We start from the raw sequence: 26,310 nt of genomic DNA on the forward strand, positions 1-26,310 counted from the left end.
GGTGGTATCCAGACCGGCACTGGCCTGGATACGTGCTCGGGTTGCCTCGGGGCATCCTTTACAGATGCCCCTCAACCCTAGCACGTAACCACGGCGCCAAGGACACCCGTTTCCAGGCCGCGAGGAAGCGGCTTTTTGCCACTTCCCTGAGGCCTGGAAAAGCGGCAGATCAGGGCCTCTGGGGCTGTTGCTGTGGCCGCTGAGGCCCCGATCTGTCGGGGAAAGGGGCGGTCTGTATCCCGCCAAAGTTACAGTGCATACAGTACTACCTTTGTATTCCTAGAGTTTAAGTGCAAGAGTATCTTTCTTAAAATCATTTTTTGAGAGTTCATGGCAGAAGAGAGATTGGAGTCAAGGACTTCCAAGTTCAGTTTCCTTGCCATTATGTGGCAACAACTCTTAAATACAATGATTTATGTGAGCAAACTTCACAGAGGATAGTAGTCTTTGTTGTTACAAAACACCCATGCACAAGTCAGTACCAATTAAAAAATGTCCCAAATGCCCAATTTTCCTTACTTATTTTTGCATATTATGGCATTGCATGAGCACCAAAGTTATCATGATACATGGAACATAATGAGTTATATTCTAAAACGAAGCATACACTGATTCTTGGTTGTAATACATCCTGACCCAACATGGATTTATAACATTCTTAAGTGGTAATTAAAGTGTTTGGAGAACAAAAGAACAGCCCTAATCTCAGAAAGAGAGTTTAAGACTGGGATTTGTTTTTTTTAAAAAAAAAGTCAGATGCTTGACCTCAGAGGAGCTTTCAGAGTCTTCCTGGGTATGTGAACCTCTCCTTGCACCTTGTGAATTATGTTCAATGGTGGAGCGTGTTTGATAAGCATGCTGGCGCTTGCGTTGGTTTCTTCGCAACAATCTCCCACTGCCGGGCTGATAATCACTCTTTCACAATACCAGAGAAGAAAAAGATTTTAGGGAATAGCATCAAACATTTTATGAGTAAATAAATCTATGGGTTCAAACAGGTACGGGTAACCTGTGGCCCTTGCCCCAGTTTCAAAAGCCCATTGCAATTTATCAGTTAGACCTGTTCAAGAAGGCCACTATATGGGAAGGAAGAGAGACAGAGAGAGGATAAAGAAGAAAGAGAAAAGAGGATTGGGCTTACTTAGTTTGGGTTGCAACTCATTCCCTCAACGGTGTACAGCCCCAACAAATTACTCCAGGAAATATAAACAAAATCCTGCCCACCCTTGCTCCATAATGCAAGTAACTAGCTAGGAGACATATTGGTACACAATATGGTAATAGTTTCTTACAATTTTAATTCCCAATGTAGTAGTACCCTATCCTTAGTCCTCTTGTGGATTTAACACACAACCCTCTTCCTAAAAGGATGAGTTATCTCACATAAGACATTCTTCAGCTCCCCCAACTGTCAGGTTCAAAGTTACTTTGCAAGCTTTATTCTGCTGTATGCTGGCTATTTGGTTTTACCACAGTTCAAGTGCAATTCTCTTCTGTATCAGCTTGGCTTTTCCCAATCCTGAACAAATCTAAACACTTCCTCCCTATTTTGCTGTCTCATCCATGCACTGCACTTTCACATGACTAGGTAGCTCTGTTCGTAAAACACATCACACTACTAAAAATACGTATTTCTTACCCTTTGCAAAGTGTAAGAAGGTTTTCTCTTCTTTTCAGATGTATACAGGTGGACTTCTAATTCACCTTTGGCAGCTCTGCATTCCTCCTGAACTCTTGAGCAGAAAAGCATAACAAGCTAAGGTTATTGGCTACAACTTTGCAAATATACTTCCTAGATATTTTCATGCTTATTTCTAAATCTATGGAGAGCAGTTGGCTGGGAATGTTATCCATGCAGCATTCCATGGGTGGAATAGTTTGAATTTACATTTGGCTTGAAACAGATCACATCATAAACATGGACAAACAAACCTGCTAACCCCTGGATGCAACTCATTCACCACCACTCTCCTACTCCATGCCATGAGATCTCTTTCTGTGGCCATCTGACTCCTGGGGGCGTTGTGATGCATTTGCCGAACACCTTCAATCTGACCACTCCGTCTAAGTCCAACATTTGGGGGGGAAGCAATATCCAAACTTGGACTTCTCAAAGCTACCAAAAAACAAACAAACAAAAATACCGCAAGACTATTTTATTGCATTTGTAGTACCAAAAGAACATTTTTGAAATCTATAAAAGACGAGAGGAAACAACTCTTACTGTTAACAGACTGCAGTCTGTTTTGTGGACGATTTGGAAGTGCTTCACCTTCATTAAGCCTTCTCAAATCTTGCTCACGTTGCAGTTCCCTAATCATTCCATCAAGGATGCTCTCTTCATGGTCGTTGGTTTGCTGCCCAATTACTTGTTCCATAACCTCACCATCCCCTTTGTGAAATCAAAAATACACAGTAAGCCATCTGAGATGTATCTGCTACAGCAGTTCCCAAAAGGTGTGGCATGAAAAATTCTCAAATGGAGCCAAGATTACTATAAATGCAAGAGGAGCTTTGAAGGGGCACCAAGAACTTATTAAGTAGCTGATGCCATTTCCACAGAACTTTAAAAAAAAATAATTAACAGAGAAACTTAGGGAACATTTGTATAATGCTACAATCTGCATCCTCCATGTTAAGGACTACTTTATTCTATTAAAGATAGGAGTGCCTTGTTCTCTATAGTTGTCCTATAGATGTTTAGGAATACCTTCATCTTGCTTTACCAATTCATCACCATTTGAGAGCATGTTTCTTTGATTAAATAATACATCCTTATCAGTAGGAAATAGTGTTTGCAACTGAAAAATCTAAACTAAATTTTTGCAAAAAGGCTCAATAAGAGGTGATGCTCCACCCACCCTCATACAATTCAATTCAGATCTATTAGAGAATAAGTACCATTTGCGACATATCCCAGCTGAGGAATGAGTTGCTCATCTTTACAATTTTCCCGCCCTGGCACCAGTCGTTGGTATCTTGTGGGGTGAGGATTTCCGTCCACATCTACCAAGAAGGGGGGAGGCATGAGATGCGGGGCTTGCTGAGTTTGTTCATCTAGCACATAGTTATTAGCATCACGGATCAGGGGACGATAATCTGTGTGGAAGAACATCTGATCTGGAATCTACATGAAACACAAACTTAGAAATTAGTGCAAAATATAGGAATGTTGTTTATTTCTCTGTATGTAACACAGTCTACAGAAAATTTTAAACTATTTTTGGTTTTGTTCTGGCAAGAAATTATCTGAGAGATTGAGAAGTTTTACTTTGGCCTCATCAGAGCATTCCAACTCTGGTGGAGGAGGACCAAGTTTAAGCAGGTCTGAATATATTCGATATAAGAGCATAGATTCTGGTGACTTTCCTGTGTGGCTTTTAGTTTTAAATCACAAGCATGCTTCTCTGCCCTTATGAGTGCAAAGAGAAATGTCATATCAGGGCAATGCCCTATAAAATTTCACATGTTTTGGAATGAAGTGAAGCCCTAAATAGACAAAGGCAGATATCTTGTCAATGCCTCAACAAAGGGAATTTACATTAGCTCCTGTATCCTGAAGAAAGTGTGCCCAGGAAAATCTGCTTACGGTAGATAAAACTTGCTAAGTCCCATTGGCTTTCAGAGAGATTATAAGTACGAACATCCTTAAACCTCTCACTGAGTAAACAGGTTTAAAATTTTTGATTTTGGCTGGACCATGCGCACTGCCAACATATTTTCAAACATCAAGAAAACAATAACAGCCTTCTGACATACCCTTTCATAGTATTTATTGCACCCAAAGCCAAACAATAGGAGGTGTCCATGTGAATCGGTACAGGCAAAATGCTGACCATCTGGAGAGAATTTGCAATCAAACACAGCACCGTGACCTTGGCCCTCAATCTGTAAAATACATATACATTAGAAACTCCTTATTTCTCCAGACAAAGGTCTTATAATAAGGTTCCATTTATCTCAGGTTGTTCTTTCCTGAAATTATAGATTACTGCACAAGTCTGGTTTTCTAATATGGTGTTTCTGGTTACATTTTTTGTGTGTGTGTGGCTGTGAGAGAAGCTAAAATGAGCTATCAGTAAGCATGAGGAAATGGGTGGCTAGGGTTGCATTTATTCTACCATTCCTCCATCACAGTACTTCACTTTAACCTAAAAACAACCTTAGTGAGGATGGCCATAATCTTATTAATTACTTATTCACCTCTCTTCTAAGTTAAATAGGTCCAAAATACCACAATCCTTTCTAGTGTTCCTTGATCATTTGGGTTGTCCCTTACTGTACTTTCTCCAGCTTACAATACCCTCTTTCATTTGCAGTTAGCAGGAGCATACACATTCATTTTTAACGATAAGAAAGTGTAAAGCACACATACATTTTTAATAAGGCATAGCTAACAGGTAACATTTTTGATGTGGAAATGTTCTAAAACGAAGTGGGTTGCAGATTACTGTCTCTGATATCAGGAACAATGATTGGTTTCCTTTCTCACACACAGAACGTATAATTGCCACAGGCTTGCTTGCACATTTCATGTAATACCTTACCATATTGAAGTAATTGCGAATTTTTGTTCCTTTCTCAAGGTCCCAAATGAAAATGTTCCCATCGTGGCCTGCAGAAAGCATGATCCTTTGGTCAAATGGGTGAGCTTCCAAAACAAATACTTCATCATCATGTCCCTGAAACAAATGCAAATGAAGTAATATTTCAGGGAGAAGACACATCCAGGGGAATGGATCTTCAGACTCCTCTCACTCTCCACCACACACGTGCAAGTGGTTCTATCTCACTCTTTCACCCCATCTCTCTCTCCATCTCTCTCTCTTTCTCTCTCTCACACACACAACAACAACAACAACCACCTTGCTCCTACAAAGAACTTCAACCAGTATCTGGGCTGAACTATTTTAAATTGCAGGTAATATAGTAGATTCTGTTGTGTGCTTTTAAGGCATTTCTGATTTACAGAGACACTAAGGCAATCCTTTCATGGGGTTTTTTTGAGCTGAGAGTGTGTGACTCACCCAAGGTCACCCAGTAGGCTTTCATGGATGAGCGTGGAATCAAATCCTGGTCTCTGAAGTCTTAGTCCAACACTCAAAGTACTACACTGCACTGGCTTTCATATAGTGGATTACTCCTTCACACATAACAACAAAATTCAGATGCAGACAAATCTAGACACCACACAACTTGGGAGTTTTGCTCCATCACTAGTGGGTCATACAAAGCAGGGAGAAATCATAGGAAGGAACAAATGGCTTCTGGTCACATAATCTGCCTCTAGTTGGTCTCTCGCAATGGCAAAGTAGTCACTCCTATGATTGCTAGTTATGCCACAGCTATTCAGCTCAGCATATCCCAAACACATGTGAATATATGTTGGTCACCTCAAACACAGCACTGCAAAGTGCACATTAAAAAAAGAAAGAAAAAAAGCCAGCTGAATGGACATCTACTTACAGATAGGCTGTGAAGAAGCTGACCCGTAGAAGAGTTCCACACTTTCAAAAGGAAATTATTAACTGCTGTTATTACAGTGCTGTCATATCGATCCCAAGCAACCATAGTGACCTTGAGTTTTGACACCTTGTCTTCTCCAGATTGCAGGCTGTTCCTGAAAAAAAATCATTAAAAGGTATCTATATAAAAAATAGCTTCTTAGTACCAACCAGTGGCACTACTGGGATTGGCTTCACTCAGTGCAGTAACTCATGGTGTCACAAACACCCCCACTGCCTTTCTCTCATGCCACACCATATAGAATCCTTAGTAATGTTTTTTGTACTGATGTTACTCATAACCCGCAGTTCCCATATATATCACTGAATGGACCCTAGAAAGCAAATAGTATTTCTCCAAATATAATGTTAGTTGTTGTTGTGTGCCTTGAAGTCATTTCTACCTTATATTAACCCTAAGGCAAACCTACCATGGGGTTTTCTGGGGCTGAGAGTGTATGACTTGCCCTAAGTCATCCCATGGATTTTTTCATGGCCGAGTGGAGAACTGAACCCCAATCTCCAGAGTCTAATTCCTACCCTCAAACCACTATACCACATTGGCTTTTACTTGGCCTTGATTTGTAAGTAAACCTTATTTGCTAGCTATGGTCCCTTACAAACAGGCCAAAATAAAGCTGCTTCGGGTCACTTTGGAGGTATGCATGCATCCTAAGAGTCCAGAAGTTGTGCCAAAGCAACGCTCGAAACGTTGCTAGACCTTGAACAAGAAATGGAAGTTTGTACAGAGCAATTGAAATGATATGAGATTTGCCAGTCAGAAACATTCCTAGCAGTTATTTTCTTCTGTTTTATGCTCAACACTGACTTGCAGAGTTCCCTTACAGGAACTTTAGCCTGCTGCAGTGAAAGAAGAGCTCCCTTTAGTTGGAGCTGGCTTAACAAGCAATTCATGTACAGTTTGGAAAGTGGGCCAGTGCTGCTACCTGGTGGAACACATGTGCACATGTATTTTGTTACAGCTTCACAAATGTTCAACAGCAAGCTCCACGAGCCACACGTATCATGTCGATGAGAGGCAGCTAGAGAAGGATGGAAGTTAACTCTGGAAGAGCATAATGCTACCATGGATACCAGTACAAAAACTTGCCTAAAGAACAGATGAGAGAAAAGAGAGGAAGGGGGTCATCCTCAAGAGTCTTGAGGGTTGCACAAAAGCTAAACTAGAAGAGTATTAGAGGAGTAAGCCAGTCAGTATATCTTGACAGAATACTTAAATTTTGGGTCTACAGACTAATAAATTATGACTGACTGACTGAGTCTGAAAAAAAGTGTGTTGGAGAAGAAGAATGATGTGGAGTGTATAAACACTCCACGTTGCAACTGCTGAAATTAAGCCTATTGTGTTTTGAATTATTTACATTCCTTTGTCTGTAAAATGCTAAATTATAAATTTGTTTCTGTCATTTACCCAGTCATCTTGGTAGCCATATCCAGCGCAATGTTCTTCCATTCTTGTTGCTGATATTGCCATATTCTGGCAGTTCCATCTCGGCTTCCGCTGACGAATCTTAATCTGAAGATTTAAAACAAAATGAAACAAAAACAATTACACTTGTAAAGCGGTAGGCAAACTATAGATCTGCAGGGTCTACTTTATTTCTTACAAGAACCCAAGAGTCACCAAAAGAGAAGAAAAGACCTAATAATCTTCTTTCAGAAACACAGCTGGAAAAACTTAATCCTGCACATGAATCTACTTCTAGTTGCCCCAAGTTTTCTTTCATCTGGCAGAATGATTTGGGGGGTAATTAGAATCATCTTCTTGCTGTTATTGTTAAACAATTATGAATCAGAAATCCTTGTTGACCTATTTTAGATAAACCAGATCCATACCTACTTTCAGCCAACCTTGAGTCTACAGACCCCTCCACTTCTGTGAAAGTTTGGAAGTAGTGTCTTGTATTCCAACAGCAGTACCTACAACATGTTACTTCTTGGGGGTAACATAGGCATAATGATGTCCCCTGTCCACCCCCAAAAGTAAAAGTGATACAGCTGCTTCTCCCTGTGTGTGCAAGCACATGCATGAGCATATATACTTGTGTAATGTTTACCCATGTGCAACTTGCAAAACCATAGGGAGCAAGAGAAAAAGAATAACTCAACTGTCCCTGTTATTCTGTAAGAGGATAATACATGTGAATTCTACCTATGAAACTTAGAATAGTTGGGTTACCCCAACATATGCTCACAGAAAAAGAGGAGATTCAACAAAAGGATAACCTACTCCTCTTTAGCAAGATGCTTCTGTTCAAGAGTTCAAAACTGGTCAGTTCAGTTCCTTGTTTAAGAGCCTAAAATATATTATGTAAAAATGTCACCACTGAAACATAAGAAGATCTGAACAGATCTTACCTGTCTCCATTGTTGCAGAACTGTACAGCAACTACTTTGTCCTTTAAGTTTAAAAAACAAACAAACATTGTTTTAGTCAATTTGTTTAAATTTCCCTGTTTACAATTTCATTTGCTCTATCTCCCCCCCAAAATGCTCAAATGTTCCAAACTTATCAGAACATGGATGGGTGAAGTGTGGCGTTCCAGATGTTGCCTGACTGTAACGCTTAGCATTCCTCACTACTGGCTATAGTATTTAGGGCTGATAGAAGCTGCAGCTGAACAACATCTTGGTGGCTACTAGTTATCCAATCCATTTTAGCAGCAACCCAGATCCATGGCATACCAGTGAACTACTGAGGAGCCAAACAGGAGGTACTGGGAGCAATGTATGGCAAGAGTTCCCAACATTTTTGACTCGAAGAGTAGGGTTCCACGGAGCACAGGTTGGGAACTGCTGATGTATGGTCACAGCCTGGTATTAAATAGTCATAGGGCCTGTCCTGTGTGAATCAGTCGTTCAAGGGGTGCATCTGCACTGCATAAATAACCCAATTTGACACCACTTTAACTGCCATAATTCTATGGAATACTGGGAACTGTGATTTGTTGTGGCACCAAAGTTCTGCTTGTTGTGTCAAAGTTTTGTCAAACTTGATTATTTCTGCAGTGCATAAATTTGTTCAATAACTGCTGCCTCTGACACATTTCCACGCCGCTATCCCTCCTTTTAATACCACAGATGCTCAAATCAGAAGTCCAATGTATTGGCTATAGCAGGGGTAGGCAACCTGCGGCCTGAGGGCCGGATGCGGCCCGGTGAGGCCTTGGGACCGGCCCCTGCCTGGTCCTGCCGCCGATTGCTGCTGGGGCCTTTGGGGGCCAATTGTCTATAGAAGCCTCAGAAACATGCATTTATATTAACATTTTTAAAAAAATCAGCAAATTTTTTCGCGTGTCCTCCATTTTTCAAAAAGTGTCCTCCATTTGAAAATGTTGTCCTACCTTTGTCCTGGTTTATTTATATATTTAATTTTTTTAAAAATATATTTAATTATTTATTTTTTGGCTTCGGCCCCCCAGTCGTCTGAGGGACAGCAACCCGGCCCCCGGCTCAAAAAGGTTGCCTACCCCTGGGCTATAGAGTCGGCCCTCCACTTTCACAGCTTTGACTTTTGCAAAGTTGATTATCTGCGAGCTTGTTACTAGGACAGAAGGTAGGTAGGGCCTGTTCTGGCTGCTCCTCTCCTTCCCATGCCAGCTGGCTTCCCTGGGCTTTCAGAAACCTGGGAGGGAAGGTGGGCCTCCACAGCCCCTCAGTTATTTGTGTTTTTCCCACTTTCATGGGGGTCTTTTGCCCCTAACCCCAGTGAAAGTGGAGGGTTGATTGTATATGGAAAATAACCTGCTCCTCTCTATCTGCTACCCATAAAAACCTGAGCTGTTCATCACACATCATTCAATGTATTCATTACAGGAGCTCAGAATGTCATGTCCTTTCACCACACGTTGGTGTCCGAGCTGCTGCAATCAAAAAACCAACACACATTGCTTTTCCTTATTACAAAATGTTTTAAACTAAAAGCGAAATGAGTAGCAATGTGCTGTGATAATTTTCGACAAGACAACCAACACAATGTGTGTCATTATTATCAGTTTTATTTCCTTTTTTGGCTGCTTATTATAGCAGATCTTGGTCAGCTAGCATGAATATTTGATAAACAGTATAACAAAAATGGCTTCCTTTAAACCAAGAGTCGCTTGTAGACAAAAGGCTCCAAGGCAAGCAGCACACCCACTAGTCTGCAAGGGTTTTTCTGCCAATTTCATTGAAGAAGCAAGCTGCATAACCCACTAAAGAGAACAAAGAAGTCTGTACAGAGAAGAGTTCTTTTTACTCAGAGAAAATGTAATAAAAAATAAATATAACCTAAGCCTCTATAGAAGTTTAGTTTAAAAAAAACCCCAAAACTAGTGATGTCCTATTCTGCTCTTACCGTATGAGATTCCAGCTGAGCTATTTTTTCTGGAGATTCAGAGCCCAAATAATATATTCGTATGACATGGTCAGTGCTCCCTGTTGCAATGAACATACCACCTGAAAAAGAGAAAAGGAAAGCAAATTTATCCTTTTCAATCACAAAAGCAAATTGCAATGTCAGATTCTAAAATAAAAATGTTAAAGGAACAAGGTGACAAACACTGGATGCCTTTTTCCTTCAAAAGCTGCATGGTCCTTTAGAGCAATGATCCCTCTACTGTGAGCAAACAAAATACTGAAGATGCATATTTTTATCAAAGCATAACCAAAGCATCTGTATGTGTGTGTGTGGGTGTGTATGCACGCACATGCGCCTTCATATCATCTATCTTGACCCCATGAATTTCATAGGGTTTTCTTTGGTAAGGAATACTTAGAGGCAGTTTTTCACTGCCTTCCTCTGAAATATAATCTACATCGTCTGGTATTCCATGGCGGTCTCCCTTTCAAGTACTAACCAGGGCTGACCTAGTCTAGCTTCAAAGATCAGGTAGGATCTGGTGTCTTCAGAGTTACTGAACTATTATTTTAATTTGGGAGGATTAGATTTGAAAATGCTACTATTTGGTATAACACTTAAACTCGAGTTGAAATAGGATGAAACATCAAATGAATTTCTGTATTGATTTGACGAAGAGAACAAAAACAGGGTGGAATCTATTACAAACATTTTTTCTTCAACAGAACTGTTCAGCTATAAGACAGCCTGTCCCCAAAATAAAGCATGCTAGGAAAATCAACTCTTAACAGAATCAAATTACCAGGACTCAATACACACTTAATGACATATGCTTGCCTATTTTGCGCAAAGCTGAAACTTTTATCAGTTATCTTTCTAAAGTACAGCAAAGTAAACAATTCCCTAGCTCCCAATGACTTTCTAGATTTCTTTGTCAATTAATATTGGTTCTGATTAGCATCTTTCAGAAATCTGCTTATCTCAGGCATTTCAACTGTATGCTCTCTTTTTTTCCCTTTCCTTTCAGAATCATTCTAAGTGTCTTCAGTAACACAGTTAATGTGGCTATGTCTCTGAATTCTGAACTCTTAAAAAAAAAACTAGGAGCAATATTTCTCACACTGAAATGTTTATACTGTCTAAGTAATTTCTGCTCCTGGAAAAATTGTACATACCAGAACTGAAAGATGAACAAGATATCTGAACACCAGGCCGGGACCGCTCAGCAAATTTGACTGGCCGATCCCTGAAATGTAAATATGTAGCATTTTTAATGACTTTACCAAGTGGTACAAAGGTTACATTAACTCAGTTAAGAACACAATTTAGATTTGTATAATAGGTTACTGCTGGAAATTGCACCAAATCACAGTATATGAACGTTATCTAAGTGGAAACATAAACTTTTCCTAATAATAATATCTGTTTGCAAAAGAAAAAAATATATAATCTCTTCATTTGTTGCCTGCCAAAACTGAACTAAACCCATTTGGAACTGAACTGCCTCTAGTTGTGAGTATCTCCAATTAAAATAATGGAACTGGCTTTTTTGAGGTTTGGTCAAAACAAGTTCTTGAATGAAAATATTGAAGACTGACAAATTATGCCTTTTCTGGAATGGACAGCTCTATGAATTTTCCAAAGGCAGATCTAAAAAAATAATAATCTAAGGACTGTAAACTACTTTATACATACTTAAATTTCATTGTATTTAAGTGCCATTGCCAGAAGCAGATGGTTCCATCAGCACCAGTAGAAGTGAGGTATCGAGTTGTTCCTATTCTTGCTGGAGAAAACTAAAGATTAAAAGAAAGAAAGAAAATTACTGCAAACAGTATGCATGTTTTTTTAAAATTATTCCAGTTTATAAAACATCAGCAGCAGCTATTTGCTGTCTGTATGCCACACGGTTATTTAATAAGTGTAGCTGGCCTCAAGAAAGACCTGTCTGGAGCTGATGTTGCTGTGAGGAAGCATCAAACAACACATTTTGCAAGACAAGTCATTTAACAGACGAAATCTCAAAATACTTGAAATAATATTAATATGTAAACAAGCAAAAATGGATCTAATTTCTAAAGGCAGGCCAGAACACAACCACTATGTCTACTTTCCTTACCTGTATGGAAGTAATGGAAGCTGAATGGCCCAGCAGCACCGCAACTGGTGCACAGGTTCGAAGACACCAGACTCTGACTACCTTGTCACAGCTGCCGGCAGCAAGGAGGGTGTTCTCATAACTAACAGCCATGTCAGAAATCTCAGCTGAATGTCCTCGGAGCGTTGAGAGCAAACGTCCATTATCTGTAGCCCAAATTTTCACCAAGCAATCATCTGAACCCTAATATTTCACACAAAAAACACCATATAAAGTGTTACATGCAGAAGCGCCACTCTCTAGTACTATGAGCCAAGAAATATGCTCTAGAGTATAGTGTATAAATGTTATATACAATCCCTGTATTGTCTATCTAAATTAATTATTGATCGTTTTTCTTTTTTAAAATGTCAGGAAGACATTATGAAACTCAAAAACAAAACCCAACACTCCTTTTCAAGCCTTCCACTGTTCTGGATTATTTCACTTTTGTTGAACTCACTGTGAAAATTCTTCTCCCGCTGCGATCAAATGCTACACAATATACAGACGATAAATGCCCCAGAATCCTCTTGTGCATCTTGATGTGCTGATAGAAGGACGATGGGAACAAATGGCTGAAACGCCCATATCCAGTTGTCTGCCTGGCACAGATTATATTGACTGATATGCAAGGGAATATGGAAAAGGCAAAAGTTATGTCTTCATTTAGCTTGCATTTACCTCATGTTAAATTTTGTCTGTCGCAGAAGAACAAATTTGCAAGGCAACAGCATTATGCATCAGGATTAGAACTTGGCTAAAGATATTTTGCCTAGATTTCTTTCTGACAGTTTTGAAATGTAGGACAATTAAGACCCCACAAAAATGGAATAACTGCTGGATCTTAAGCAAATTTGGGGACAATCTTTTCTACTGAATATGGGATAGTTCAATCTCTATACCACCTCCAAAACAAAAGCTTTATACTACCATTTTAAGCAGGAGCAAAAGGGCCCTCAATAGCTGGGCAGACCTCAATTCAAACATGGAAAAAATAGCTCAAGGGGAATGATGCTGTGCATGGTATTTGGTCCCCAGGACTAGAACAAGTACACATTTTCTTTGCACCAGTTCTGGCAAACTTGGGTTGCATGTTATATAACACTGAACTTGGCAATAGTAACAGAAATCTGGGCACTAAGCCAAAGAAACCAAATTTAGAAGGAAAGCATAGTGTATTTTGTCAATTCCCCTGTTTCTGCTAGTTTTCAGAAGTTTCCATTTGTTTAAATAGATATTTTTATTTTTCATCCAGGCCTCGCACTCAATCACTGATTCTATTATATGTGACACTCATGCTCAATTAATGTGGTTTTGACATTGCAATATTTAACCATGGCAATTCCTTCTCAATGTGGAAGGGAAGAAAGAAAGACCCTAACAAGCAAGTCTGGTAAATGGATGGTCCTGTCTTGCAACATGATACAAAGTAGATTACTTTTTGATACTTTCCAATCGTTAGCATTATATTAGACAAATTTTCCTTACAAGGTGAAAACAACAACACATTTAAGGGTGTTGTCCACATACTCCAGAAGTGGATAAACGTTAGCTGATACTTGATAGCTGAATTGCTACTTACTTAGCCCAGAAAGTTAATCTTACCCTTAGACTAGTGTTGCTTCTTGGTTGCACAAAAAAATCTAAGATTAACATCTTGGCTAAAGAAAAAGTTCCAGTTCTCAAAAGACTGACACATAAATGTTCATCAAAATGGGTACTTAAAGATGGTAAGAGAACTTTTCTTACCCACATTTGGTGGTTTTCCATAATTTACAGGTAGTTCTGGAGGCCTGCCTCTGTGGAGTGCTGCAAATGCTGATCCCTTCCATGATGTGTGCCTGCAGTCTGTTTAAACAGGATTCAAAGCTGATCAAAATTTCGAACCGAGTACTCAGGGATTACAACAAAACTTGCCTTTTCCTGCTAAACCCCCGAACATCAAAAACTTCTTTGAGCTTCTTCCTATGCTCTCCTTTTGCATAAAACTGTTTATGGATATTGTTTTTAGTCATTCAAAAGAAATGACAGACAAGAATCCATCATGACAAGCATTGTTGCCTTTTTAAAAATACTTCAACACGTTACCATTTATCTGTTCATTTCTTTATTTACAGTACTATTGCCTAGCTGAGAGTAATTAGCCTTTAAAATAGTACTATTACTTTACATTAACTGTTTCTTTTATGTGTGGTTAGTATTGTAACATGTGTAAGATTTTCAGAAGCCAAATTCAGAGCCTCTGAAAGGCAGAATATAAATATTGAAATAAAAAAAGGAAACATATATAATCAAGCTTGGTTTCATAATATCACACAACTTACCTTTAGCTGCCCGTAGCAAGGACTGGCGACCCACCCCCAGTAAAGTCTGAACCCCAAGTACGCTCTGTGGGATCTCCTTGTCCAACAGGGGTCCGATCCGCTCACAAATCTTGAGTAAGTAATTTGGAGGGATGTGAGCATTGGCTGCTACCTGTAGTTTAAAAATGAGAGGCACTTTCAGACCTTTCCCTTAATGTATAGGAGGTGGAAAGTATCTATTTTCCCCATGCTTATGCCTTTTTTTTTAGCGGAGTGACAGGCTCCATGTTCCTACCCAACTGACTTCAAAATAGGGAAAGGGTCTTTTACCTGTGCCTACCAAAAATAAAAAAGAGGGCCAAAAAGTAAGAGCCAGAGTGATGTAGTGGGTTTGAGCACAACTCTGAAGACCAAGGTTTGAATCCCTGCCATGAAAACCCACTGGGTGACCATGGGCAAGTGACACTCCCTCAGCCCCAGAGGAAGGCAAAGGCAAGGGCAAACTCCCTCTGAACAAATCTTGCCAAGAAAAACCAGCGACAGAGTGAGTCACCTGAGATTCACCATAATACGGAAATGACCTGAAGGCATACAGTAACAATATTGAAATGTGTGAGTGACTCTTCTTTAGGTAAATAAAATAAAACAGCCTTATTCAGAACATTGTGCACAGTGCAATGTGCACAGAGGATTCCCAATTCACATGGATGGAGGTATATGCATCACTTTGGGCATGACAGCATTTTAATGCAGTTCCAAAGCCCTACACCTCCCCATTGTGAGATACTGTTTTGAAATGCTTTAATTAAGAGGGAATATACAGAAGTTTGCGCACATAAGCAAGTGTTGAAAAAGTGGTATGCTTTTTGTCCTAACAAGTATGACTATAATTCAGATAGAAAACCATGGTTTGGTACTTCAAAGGACAGGCAAACTAAACGTTCTTAAGAAGCTATCTTATATCAGGTTCAAATCAGTTGCCAATCGAAACCACTGCTGTCTATTCCAATGACAGGCAACATGGTGGCCTCCTGTTTTGGACTGTAGCTCCTGTCCCCCTCAGCTATTACAGCCAATGGTCATGAATTATTGAAAGAATTGTTCAAACATCAGGAGATCAGACCGCATAACCATGATTTATTTTGACCAGGGCTGGTTCCTCATGTCTACCAGAGTTTCTCCAACCCAGCTAACTAACTACATAACTATGGTTAGTCGAGTCAAACTATTGTTATGCTTAACCAACGTTTGACAAGATATACATTAATATGTCTGCTCAGAATACCTACTATATATCTACAGAATATCTGCTTTACTACTATAGTGAAGATAGGTAAGTACTGCCCATTTTCACAGCCACATTTTTGGAAGACTGTAGCAGCTGTGGCCCATACACATTTTTCAAATGTGTCTAGCAATGGCTTTCTATACAAAGAGGAGCATGGACTCTTTGCAGTATGCAAGTATTGTACACATTTACCTTCTCATGCAAGATAATAGCTACCATCCTGGGCAGCAGAATGCTGATATTGAGGATTTTGTGGCAGTGAATGCAAAACCTGCCCTCTATCTATGTTTCATGACACAAGTCCTGATGTGTATCTCTTTCAAAGAGATACACATGGTAAAATTAACTGAAACTAGTACTTTCCTTTGGTACCCAGGCATAACACAAACTTCTTAATATCTACCTCCTGCTTATCAAACCTGCTTGTCACGGATTTTGACTGTCCCTTATTGCTAGTTTGAAAACCTGGCAACACTAACTGCAAGGCTAGACAGAATTTTGCATTTTAAAGTTATTCAAATTTTATAACTTTAAAAGAATGAACTGACACAGACTCAGAAATAAGGGTCCTTCCTGGTAGAAGTGCCCACTGTGAGTTTTCTACGGTTTAGCAAAAAGTCAGGAACATGCAGAAAACAGCATTAAGAAACAATATGCAAAACTTGCAATCTACTGTAGGACTGTGGCAAGTGTCCTATGACAATATTTAGCATTTATGCAGTGCTTTCAGAAAATTCAATGTATACTTTGTACATTAATAATGCATACAACATTCTTGAAGTCAGCATTATCCACATATTAATACTTTCTCCAAAGAGCCAGCCATGTCAATTTACTGCAGCAAAACCAATGAGACTTGGAGCACCTTAAAGGCTGGTCAATATTGTTATGACACAAATGTTCATGAATTCTGTTCGCTTCATCTCAGCTGGCAAATGCAGAAGTACACACACACACACAAAATGGGGGGGGGGCCAAAAAGTAGGGTGCAAAGTTGCAGAGTAAACAACTCTTAAAACCCATCATTAACAAACCAGTAGCTGCACAGTTATAAGTTGTATTGATGAACTGATGTGGTGATGAATTGCTGTAGAATGATAAAAAGCTTCCCTCCTTTTTCAAGCCACAGGAAATAAGAGTTAAACCTTGTTGTTAATTACATTTTTATTTCATCTCTCATCTGAAGAATTCAAGGCATTATACACGGTCCTGTCTCCCATTTTTTCCTCTTGACAAATCAGTAAGTTATTTTAGGCTGAAATATTGTGACTTCTTGCTGAAGCAGGATTTTAAGCCCAGTCTGAGTCCATTATTAGGTAGGGTAATAAAGCAATGGTTCATAATAGCAGCCCAAAGCTGTGACTAAGAAACAGAATTGGAAACAGAATTCATAGGTAACAAACTGTACATCAGACCTGTGCCAAAAGCAGCATGGAATGTTTTATTTATCCAGTAATTTGTATTCCTCCTTTGCACATGTTACAGAAACAATAGCAGTTTTTAAAAGCCAAAAAAGAAGATCAGCATAACCATCAAAAGCAGAAATAAATAAGAGCAATAGCTCTTAATAATTTGATTTATGAGTGTCAAGTGTACTGAATCAGCAAGCCTGACATACATCTTTTCTCAGCCTACCATCTGGAAGCAACTTCAGTGCAAGAGGCTTCGTGGTGTTTTCACAAAGACACCTGTTAGACCGTTATCATGTTTTCCATCCGTTTCTTTCAGTTGCAAAGCCCCATATGAATTTATGATGCACAGAAAGAACAACAAGTTTGAGTAAGTTCTGCTACTGCTGAAGAACAAATTATAATTACAAAAATGAAGAACTGTTCTTCAAGAACAAGGTTGACAAAAACAGATCTTAAGAGAAAATCCTAAGGCTATATTTTTGAATTCTACTCTTCTTTTTGTGGAGCAAGAAACAGTCCCTATTCTTGGCATGTTACTTATGTCTCTGGGACCAAATGTTCTGTTAAAGAAGTAATGGCCAGGAACCCATCTAGTTTGTTAATGGATATATAGCTGCAACTCTGGTAATCATCACTACAGAGATTATTAAGAGCTGATGGGAGTTGTAGGTAAAAAAAAACCCCGACAACCCACAACATCTTCACAACAGTTACTCGCCCCTGACTTAGATGAATGAGGAAACATTTTCCAACTTTGTGAAAAGCAGTAGAAATGAGGGTTTCTAGCTTGCCCAATGCGACTGACAAACCAAGAATCTCTTGCCTTCCATTCTCTTTAGTAAGAAGATAAGTGCTTCTCCAGCAAAGCAGTACACCAGACAGATTGGGGAATTCATCTCTGAAAGATTTGCTCTTCCAAAGAGACCTCCTGCCCCAGACCACAGACCATCTAGCCTACTACCCTGTTTGCCACAATAGCCAGCTATATACCTTTCAGAGGTCCACCAGCCGGACATTAGGGATCCTTCACAACTAGGATTAAGAATGACTATCTCTGAAACAGAAGGTTCATTTTAATTATGATGACTAAGCATTTCATTTCTATACCTTCCATATGTTTTCCTGAGCCTTTTAAAGCTGCTTAAGCCATTACCACATCACATGGCAGAAAATTCCACAGGCTTTTCCCACAGGTGCAAAAACACTACAAATAAAACATCTCCTTTTTAAAATAGTTGTTTTTCTTCCCTTTCATGCAACTACTATAGACTATGGCAGGTCAGATGCAGAATGGGATGGAAAAGGTGAATTTGGTTTTCCATGTAAGAAGAGAAGATAACTGGATAGTGGTGGCTCAAAAGAAGACATAAGAATAGCCATGCTTGATCTGATCCGAAGCCTATCTACTTAACCTTCTTTTCCCAATGGCCAGCAAGGTGCCAGCAGAAAATTGCCAATAAAGAGATGAACACCGAGAGCTAGCGTGGCATAGTAGTTTGAGTACTCTGAGCCACGAAACTCACTAGGTGACCTTTGGCAAGTCACACTCCCTCAGCCTTAGAGCAATGGCAAACCACCTCTGAAGAAACGTGACAAGAAAAACCTGTGATAGGTTCACCTTAGGGTTGCCATAAGTTGGAAACAACATGAAGGCCCACCACCACAACAGATGAACACCTTCACTTCTATCCCCCTTCTTCAGTTATTGTGTACCTTCAAATTGTTTCTGATCTATGGCAACCCTAAGGAGGCTTTTTTCTAGCTAGTTTTATCCCAGGGAGTTTGCACTGCCTACCTCTGAGGCTGAGAGTGTGTGCCTTGTCCAAAGTCACCAAGCGGTTTTCACAGCTAAGCAGGGATTCAAACCATGGTCTCCTGGAATCCTAGCCCTGCAGTACATGACACTGGCTTTCCTCATAACAACTGTAATTCAGATGAATGCTGCATTTGAGACTGGAGATAAAGTACAGTCATCATATCTAGCAGCTACTGATAGCCTTATCCCCCAAACTAGTGCACAGATTCAAATTATTAGTTACTTTTAAACTATTTACACAATTACCGATGTAATGCAATGATTAGTGTTCACACTGCTATGCAGGTTATGTTCCATAGAGAGCTCAGGACCAATTCATATGTAAATTAAAATCCACTTGACACTGGCAAACAGGTGATAATGGACAGACTTAAGAATCAAATAACAAAGCCTCTTTGTTTTGTAAAACAGCTGCAAGCAGAGAGTGGAGTCAACATTCACACCTCTGAATACCAGGATCTATTATTCAGCTGGTATCCAACCCTTTTGGCTACAGCTCCAGAAGTCCAGAGTATGAAACAGTGCCATTCTAGTGCACTCCACCACCCTGTGCTTTGCCTCTGAAGCAGAGAGTAAGCAATAGCAGGACACTGGAAAACAAGAGTCAATGTGGTACAGTGGTTTGAGTATTGGACTAGGACTTCAGGAGACCAGGGTTCAAATCCCCACTCAGCAATGTAAACCTACTGGGGTGACCTTCGGTAAATCACACTCTTACAGTGTCAAAGAAAAGCAACAGCAAATCCCCTCTGAACAAATCTTGTCAAGAAAATCCCATGACAGGTTTTCCTTAGAGTCCACATGAGTAGGAAATGACTTGGAGGCACACAACAACAACAACAACAACAACAACAATATAGACATGACTTTCAGACAACCAGTCCTATGTCTCTCTCTGCTACTACAAGTTGTTGCTGCTGGGCCACATGAGGTACCCTGTTTGCCAGGTTTTTATCTGCACAAACACATATACCATAAATTACACATGTATGCCACCTTGAGTTCAGGTTTGGGGAAAAGGCAGGGTATACATACACATCATAAGCATGATCACAACCGTATTATTGATCCCCTTTATGAAGTATCTGTAACAATTACTGAGATGATGCATGAAATGATGCATTTTAGATACTGAAATGAGCCATAAAACATTACAAACTACATCTAATTTTTAATTACAAAATGGAGAAGAACCACTCAATCTATGGAACTTACATTAGTGCTGACTAACAGTTCCAATTAATTCAGTGGGTCTACTCTAGTTGGAAGTAAATAAAACTTAGATTTAGGCGTACAATCCTCTGTGCACTTTCCCATGTGCTGATTCCCCAAGGTGTATATTTGGCTGTTTGCTTCTTGATTCTACACCTGACTAACAAATACTCGCATTTGTTTTGCCATTCTGATATAATTAAAGTCAATGAGAACCAGTGTGGTGTAGTGGTTTGAGCATTGGACTAGGACTCTGGAGAGTTTGAATCCCAAGTCAGCCATGTAAACTCACTGAGTGATCTTGGGCAAATCACACTCTCTCAGCCTCAGAGGACAGCAAACCCTCTGATGAAACTTGTCATAAAAGGCCTTAGGGTTGCCATAAGTTGGAAATGACTTGAAGGCACAACTGCATTTAATCTTTGAATACTGCTTAGGGTTCATTAAGTCCAAATAACAGTATTTAAAGTTTTGCATATTTATTTAGGAGGAAACCAAGCAGAATTCAATAGGCTTACCTTTGCACAACTCTGCATAAGATACGATTGCACATAATATTATAGTGTGGGGTTGCATACATATTCCCACAAGTGAAGAGCTATCACTTCTTGATCTAAATGTAAAACTGAATCTCCAGATGTTATTAGATTGCAGCTCTCATCTAAATCTGGCCAGCAGTCAGTGCTGAGGGATGACGGAAATTATACCCCAGAAACATCTGGAGAGCCACACATTTCTCACCCCTGAGCCAAAACAAAAGTATGCACTCATAAAAAAATTACAAGACCATACGAACATACTTGTGCAGCTTTCTCTGGTCCAAGACACACTGCAGAAATAATAATCTAGTTTGAGACTGCTTTAACTGTCCTGGCTAAAAGAACATGGCAGCACCTTTAAGACTAACTGGTTTTTATTTTAGCATGAGCTTTCGTTGATATAAACCAGTGATGGCGAACCTATGGCACGCGTGCCAGAGGTGGCACTCAGAGCCCTCTCTGTGGGCACATGTGCCATTGCCCCGGCACAGAGTTTGCCAGAGTTTGTTACGAGAAAGCCAGAGGGACATGGCACTTTGCAATAAATAGGTGGGTTTGGGGTTGCAGTTTGGGCATTCGGCCCCGAAAAGGTTCACCATCACTGATATAAACGCACTTCTTCAGATACAGAAACAATTGATGTTCCTTTGCAGAGTTACTCAATAATTCAGACATTTAATTGCACTACTAGGTAGACCCCTTTGTGCATACACAAATACAACCATTTCTTTAAAATGCTTTAGCTGGTAAATGATCTCTTACAGCACCCCGAATTGCAAAATAACACATACATGAACAGTATTTATTACACCAGGACAGAAGAGGCATGGCTGTCAAGGCAGTGCTGTAGTGCAGCTCTCAGCATGCTTCATCATTGGCTGTGATTGCAAAGGCTAAAAGGAATTGCAGTTTGGCCACAACTGGAAATCCTGTACTACCCAAATTCTGGCTACTGGGGAAATGCTGCAAGCATTTTGAAAAAGCCAAACCTACTAAAACAGGACAAATAGGAGAAGATACTGTATGTATTCTTCATATTTTCTACCCAGAAAAGTGAGTTTGCACCAACACACCTGGTGCTTGACATTCACATTATAGATCTGTGTTCTGAGCCCATTTATTCTACCTCCAGCACAGCTAAAACAGAAACCCAGTTCCACTCACCTGTCTCCCTCTCTATTTTGCTTTTTGTAAATACCACTGTGTCAATTCATATGTAAACATGAGTGCTTTCCATCTTTAAAGCCATATGTTTTCACACACTGGTGATCCTCAGAGAAAAGCAAAAGAAAATTGTCCATTTAAGGCTGCATTGACTGACATTCTCTAGTTCACATCTCAAGCATTTCTAAATTGTGGGAATCGTTGTCTGTACAAATTCTGCTACTATTGAACAGAACTGGGCCTAGAAGGAGCAGCATTTTTCTTCCTTAATGCAGCAAAAAGCACCCTCCTCTCAACTGCTGTCTGTCAAGCCAACAGCCAATCAGGAAGCTAGTCTCATTTGCAAACACGGAACTCGGGCTTGGTATGTGCAGCACCATTGGCCTGGGTTAAACCCCTTGTACGTGCCCTCAAATAACCCTCCCTGAGAATATACATATATATAAATATATATATTCTCTGCTACAATAGACACCTCTTGGAGGAAGAAGCCATATAGAAAAATACACCAAGGATCACTCCAGGCTACCTTTCATTTTCCAATCTTTTAGGGGAGACAATGAAGAAGTTACCCAGCTCTGTCCAGTCTTCCTCGGTTGCAGCAACCTTTCTTATTCCTTGCACAAGTTTAAAAGCCAGTCTTTACTCACCAGATCCTCAAAGCTTCTCCGGTGCTCCTTGCCTTGCCAATCCAGGCGCCGGGGGATCAACTGGAGCCAAGGCCGAGGAAGGAAGACAAAGCTAGTTAGTCACTATAGAAAGCAAGGAGGAAGACCACGGATTCCCAAGGGCCTCAATGATCCTATACACCTGGAGCCCACCTGCTCCCACCAGGTGCGCCCAAAATGAGCATTAGTGTGTTGTAATGTTTTGTGGGTTTTTCTGAAGATGCCAGCCACAGATGCTGGCGAAACAACAGGAATACACTCTTCTAGAACATGGTCACATAGAGCAAAAAACCCACAAAAAACTACGGATGCCGGCCGTGAAAGCCTTCAGCTTCACAGTGGGTTGTAAGTTTGAACACTGGACTAGGAGTAGATCAGGGTCAATGCCTCCCTTTGGCCATGGAAACTCACTTGGTGACCTTAGGCAAGTAATACACTCTAAGTCCCAGAAAACTGTATGATAAGGTCACCTCCTGTTGTTGGGTGCCTTCGAGTCATAGGGTTTTCTTAGTAAGTATCTCCAGAAATTGCCATGTTGGTTTATATGACTGAGCTGGGATTTGAACCCTGGTCTCCAGAGTCATTGTCCAACGCTCAAACCACTGCACCACGCTGGCTCAAGATCACATTAGGGTTGCCATAAGTCAGACACGACTTGGAGGCATCCAACAACAATTGAAAGGTGACACATTAAGGCAGTCAGAACCCTTTCAATTGCATGCAGCTTCCTTTGGTATCTTTGGGTCCAAAACACACTGCAGGAATAATCCACTTTGAGACTGCTTGAACTGCCCTGGCTCAATGCTAGGGCATCCTGGGAATTGTAGTTTGCCATGGCAGCAGAGTTCTCTGATAGAGAAGGCAAAGTGTCTCACAAAACTACAGTTTCCAGAATTCTTAGCATTGAGCCAGGGCAGTTCAAGTGGTCTCAAACCGGATTATTTCTGCAGTGTGTTTTGGAGCAAAAACATACAAAACTGAAGACCTATTCCAGGAAGATATTTTGATGTAAGAAGCAGCCAGGGACAAGAAGCTGCCAATGGAGACCAGGCGGTCTCCTTGAATGAGGAAGGGATGTAAGACCCCCCATGCATACACTCTTCCCTTGTTTCTATCTTTGGTGGGAGCCAGTGTGGTGCAGTGGTTTGAGTGCCAGACTGTGACTCTGGAGACTAGGGTTCGAATCCCTACTCAGCCATGGAAGCCCCATGGGGAGCCTTGGTTGAGTCACACTCTCTCAGCCTCAGAGGATGGCAATGGCAAACCTCCTCTGAGGAAAATTGCCAAGGATATGGGTCGCCATAAGTCGGAAAGGACTGGAAGGCAACTATTTCTTTGGTGTCCATCCACCTTCCTCCCGGTCGCCTCACACCTGGACAGCATTACCTGGTACTCCTCCAGTTCCTCCACCAGCACCTGGGAAGAGAGAGAGAAAACGGATGAGGGGAAGGCAGACAAAAAGGGCATGAAGGGAGGCCATGGGGGAATGCCACTTCTCCCTTCCCTTTGAGGGAGCTGGATTCGAATTCAGTCTTTTTCAGGTTGTGAGCCACCCTGAGTCCCAGTTTTGGGGAAAGGGAGAGGATATTCATAACAATATTAATAATAACAATACTGTTTTGTTTAATATTGTGAGGTGCTCTGAGTCCCAGTTTTGTTTAAAGGGTGGAATGTAAATAAATATAACAATAGGTCATTGTTGTTGTTATTATTATTATTATTATTATTATTCATCCCCAGCTCTGAAAATGGGACCCAGGTATCCGTAGAGCCCTCCCCATCAAGGAGGACAAGGCACCCTAAAATGTAGGACAGCGGAGAGGGAAATGTAGGACGTTCCCAAACAAATAATAATAATAATATAAATAAGCTCAAAATAGATATATAAATTAATGCTTGTTAGGCATTCTCCAAATTGGGGGGGTCCCTCCTGGACAGGGGTCTGAAATGGAGGGCGCGTCCGGGAAAAAGAGGACCTGCAGGGGAACCCAATGCCACCCATTTTCCCCCAATGGAGGACCCTTTTTTTTTGGGGGGGGGGTAATCCCTATGACATAGAAGCCTGAAATGGTTGTCAGTCGTGGGGGGGCTATGTCCGGGGCAAGGGATGGAGGGCGCGTCCGGGAAAAGGAGGACCACCCGTTTTAATGCCTTTCCTTCTCACCTGGGCGGATTTCTTACAAGGTCCGGACTGGAGGAAGCGGGCCATCAGATAGTAGAGCTCTGAGGAGGAAGAGGAGGAGGAGAAGGAGGAGATATACATAGATGTAAAGATAATAGATATATATCATATAGATACATAGAGCTCTAGCTCTAAAGGGGTTTGGTCCTCCTCACCGGCTTCCAGCTGGGTCGTCTCTGGGGCGGCCATCCTGAAGGGGAAAGAAGGGGGGAACAGCCTGCAGAGTGGGTTAAGACTTGAGAAGTAGCCCTCTTCCTTCTCCTCCAGCTTCTCCCCGCCGCCTCTTCACGGACTCTTCTTCCATGAAGCAGGGAAGAAGGCAAGGCGACCAGGCCCCGGCCTTTCCTTTCCTTCCGCCTCTCGCCTCCGGAGGGAGGGAAGCCTCGCCGCCGGGGGAGGGATAAAAAAGGCCTCCCCGAGGGATCCGGAGGGATATGGGGAGACGAGGAGGAGGAGAAGGAGGACAAGGAGGAGGAGGAGGAGGAGGAGGAGAAGGGGGGGAAAGGTTGCCTCGGTCACTCGCAGGAGGGAGGCCTCCGGCCGCCAGGGGGCGCTGCAAGCAAACGGAGGGGAGGGAGCAGGACTACAGTTCCCAGCATCCTCTGCGGCGCTTCCAGCCGCCTCAAAAGGGACCATAATAAGAACGCGTTTGGGGAAGCAAATCAAAAGGGCCGCCCTCCTCAGCGCAGACTCGGCCTCAGCCTCTTCCTCGAGTTTCGTCCAGGCCGCGCTGAGGGCCCTGAATTGAGGGAAAGAAGGGCGCGTGTGTAAACGCCTTTCCCCCAAAAAGAGGAGCCCTGAATTGGGGGAAAGAAAGGCGTTGTACACACACACACACATACACACACACACACACATATACACATATACACACATACACACACATATATATCCTCATTAATGAATAAATAAGTCACACTATATATATATATATATTATATATATACACACACACACAGAGTATGTGTGTGTGATTTGTTTATTTATTGAGGATATATATGTGAGTGTGTGTGTGTATATATATATATATATAAACACCATTCTTTCCCCTAGTTCAGTTTTTTGTGGGTTTTTCAGGCTCTGTGGCCCTGTTCTAGAAGACTTTATTTCTGGCATTTAGCCAGCAGCTGTGGCTTTGGCATCTTCAGAGAACGGAGGCATAGAAGAGAGTGGGATATATATGTGTGTATACACATACAGTCATCCCTCCATATTTGCGGATTTGATTAATATGTACTCTCTAGGACTGTTTAGGTCCTCCAGTGCAACTCTGTGGTCAACTTTAAAAGTTGCACTGAAAGACCATTTGTAGCTACTCCAGTGCCATTCTATGGTCAGTGTATGTTGGACATTGACCACAGAGTTGCACTGGAGGACCTAGAGATTCCTAGAGAGATGTCCTCTCAGGTAAAAACAGTGTTTTTGTATTTTGCGGTTTTTCCATATTCATGGGGGTCTTGTGCCCCTAACCCTAGTGAATATGGAGGGACAACTGTGTGTATGTATGTGTGTGTCTGTATATATATATATATATATATAGGGTGATCCTGAGTGAGGAGGAGTGATTCCCATGTTAATCTGTGCATTGTTCTGTTGCATATCCTCTTTTGCATATCCTCCTACCCTGAGGAGGCCATCAACAACAGAACAATACACAGATTAACATGGGAATCACTCCTCCGCACTCAGGATCACCCTATATATATATATATATATATATAT

General features: G+C 41.0%; 1 protein-coding gene across 2 annotated transcripts in view; it reads right to left on the reverse strand.

Annotated features, from left to right (window-relative positions):
• Positions 1–24,940, reverse strand: part of LOC149308826 (bromodomain and WD repeat-containing protein 3-like) — a 50,124-nt gene extending 25,184 nt beyond the window's left edge. Inside the window, exons 1-21 of one of the 2 annotated variants that reach the window (XM_089536527.1) lie at positions 24,744–24,940; positions 24,571–24,629; positions 23,793–23,822; positions 22,389–22,448; positions 14,329–14,479; positions 13,754–13,852; positions 12,465–12,625; positions 11,984–12,205; positions 11,560–11,660; positions 11,040–11,110; positions 9,862–9,962; positions 7,884–7,924; positions 6,937–7,041; positions 5,467–5,620; positions 4,548–4,682; positions 3,760–3,888; positions 2,902–3,127; positions 2,225–2,392; positions 1,933–2,116; positions 1,640–1,733; positions 766–915 (exon numbers count right to left, since the gene is read on the reverse strand). In XM_089536527.1, the coding sequence (XP_089392653.1) occupies positions 766–915; positions 1,640–1,733; positions 1,933–2,116; positions 2,225–2,392; positions 2,902–3,127; positions 3,760–3,888; positions 4,548–4,682; positions 5,467–5,620; positions 6,937–7,041; positions 7,884–7,924; positions 9,862–9,962; positions 11,040–11,110; positions 11,560–11,660; positions 11,984–12,205; positions 12,465–12,625; positions 13,754–13,852; positions 14,329–14,479; positions 22,389–22,448; positions 23,793–23,822; positions 24,571–24,629; positions 24,744–24,777 (2,475 nt within the window). In that variant the 5' untranslated portion in view covers positions 24,778–24,940. The remainder of the gene's footprint in view (positions 1–765; positions 916–1,639; positions 1,734–1,932; positions 2,117–2,224; positions 2,393–2,901; positions 3,128–3,759; positions 3,889–4,547; positions 4,683–5,466; positions 5,621–6,936; positions 7,042–7,883; positions 7,925–9,861; positions 9,963–11,039; positions 11,111–11,559; positions 11,661–11,983; positions 12,206–12,464; positions 12,626–13,753; positions 13,853–14,328; positions 14,480–22,388; positions 22,449–23,792; positions 23,823–24,570; positions 24,630–24,743) is intronic. The other variant, XM_089536528.1, reaches the window with a different exon arrangement.
• Positions 24,941–26,310: the final 1,370 nt, after the last annotated feature.

This window comes from Sceloporus occidentalis, unplaced genomic scaffold, assembly GCF_023333645.1.
Source record: "Sceloporus occidentalis isolate IW3139 unplaced genomic scaffold, rSceOcc1.0.p SCAF_8, whole genome shotgun sequence".
Taxonomy (NCBI): Eukaryota; Metazoa; Chordata; class Lepidosauria; order Squamata; family Phrynosomatidae; genus Sceloporus; species Sceloporus occidentalis.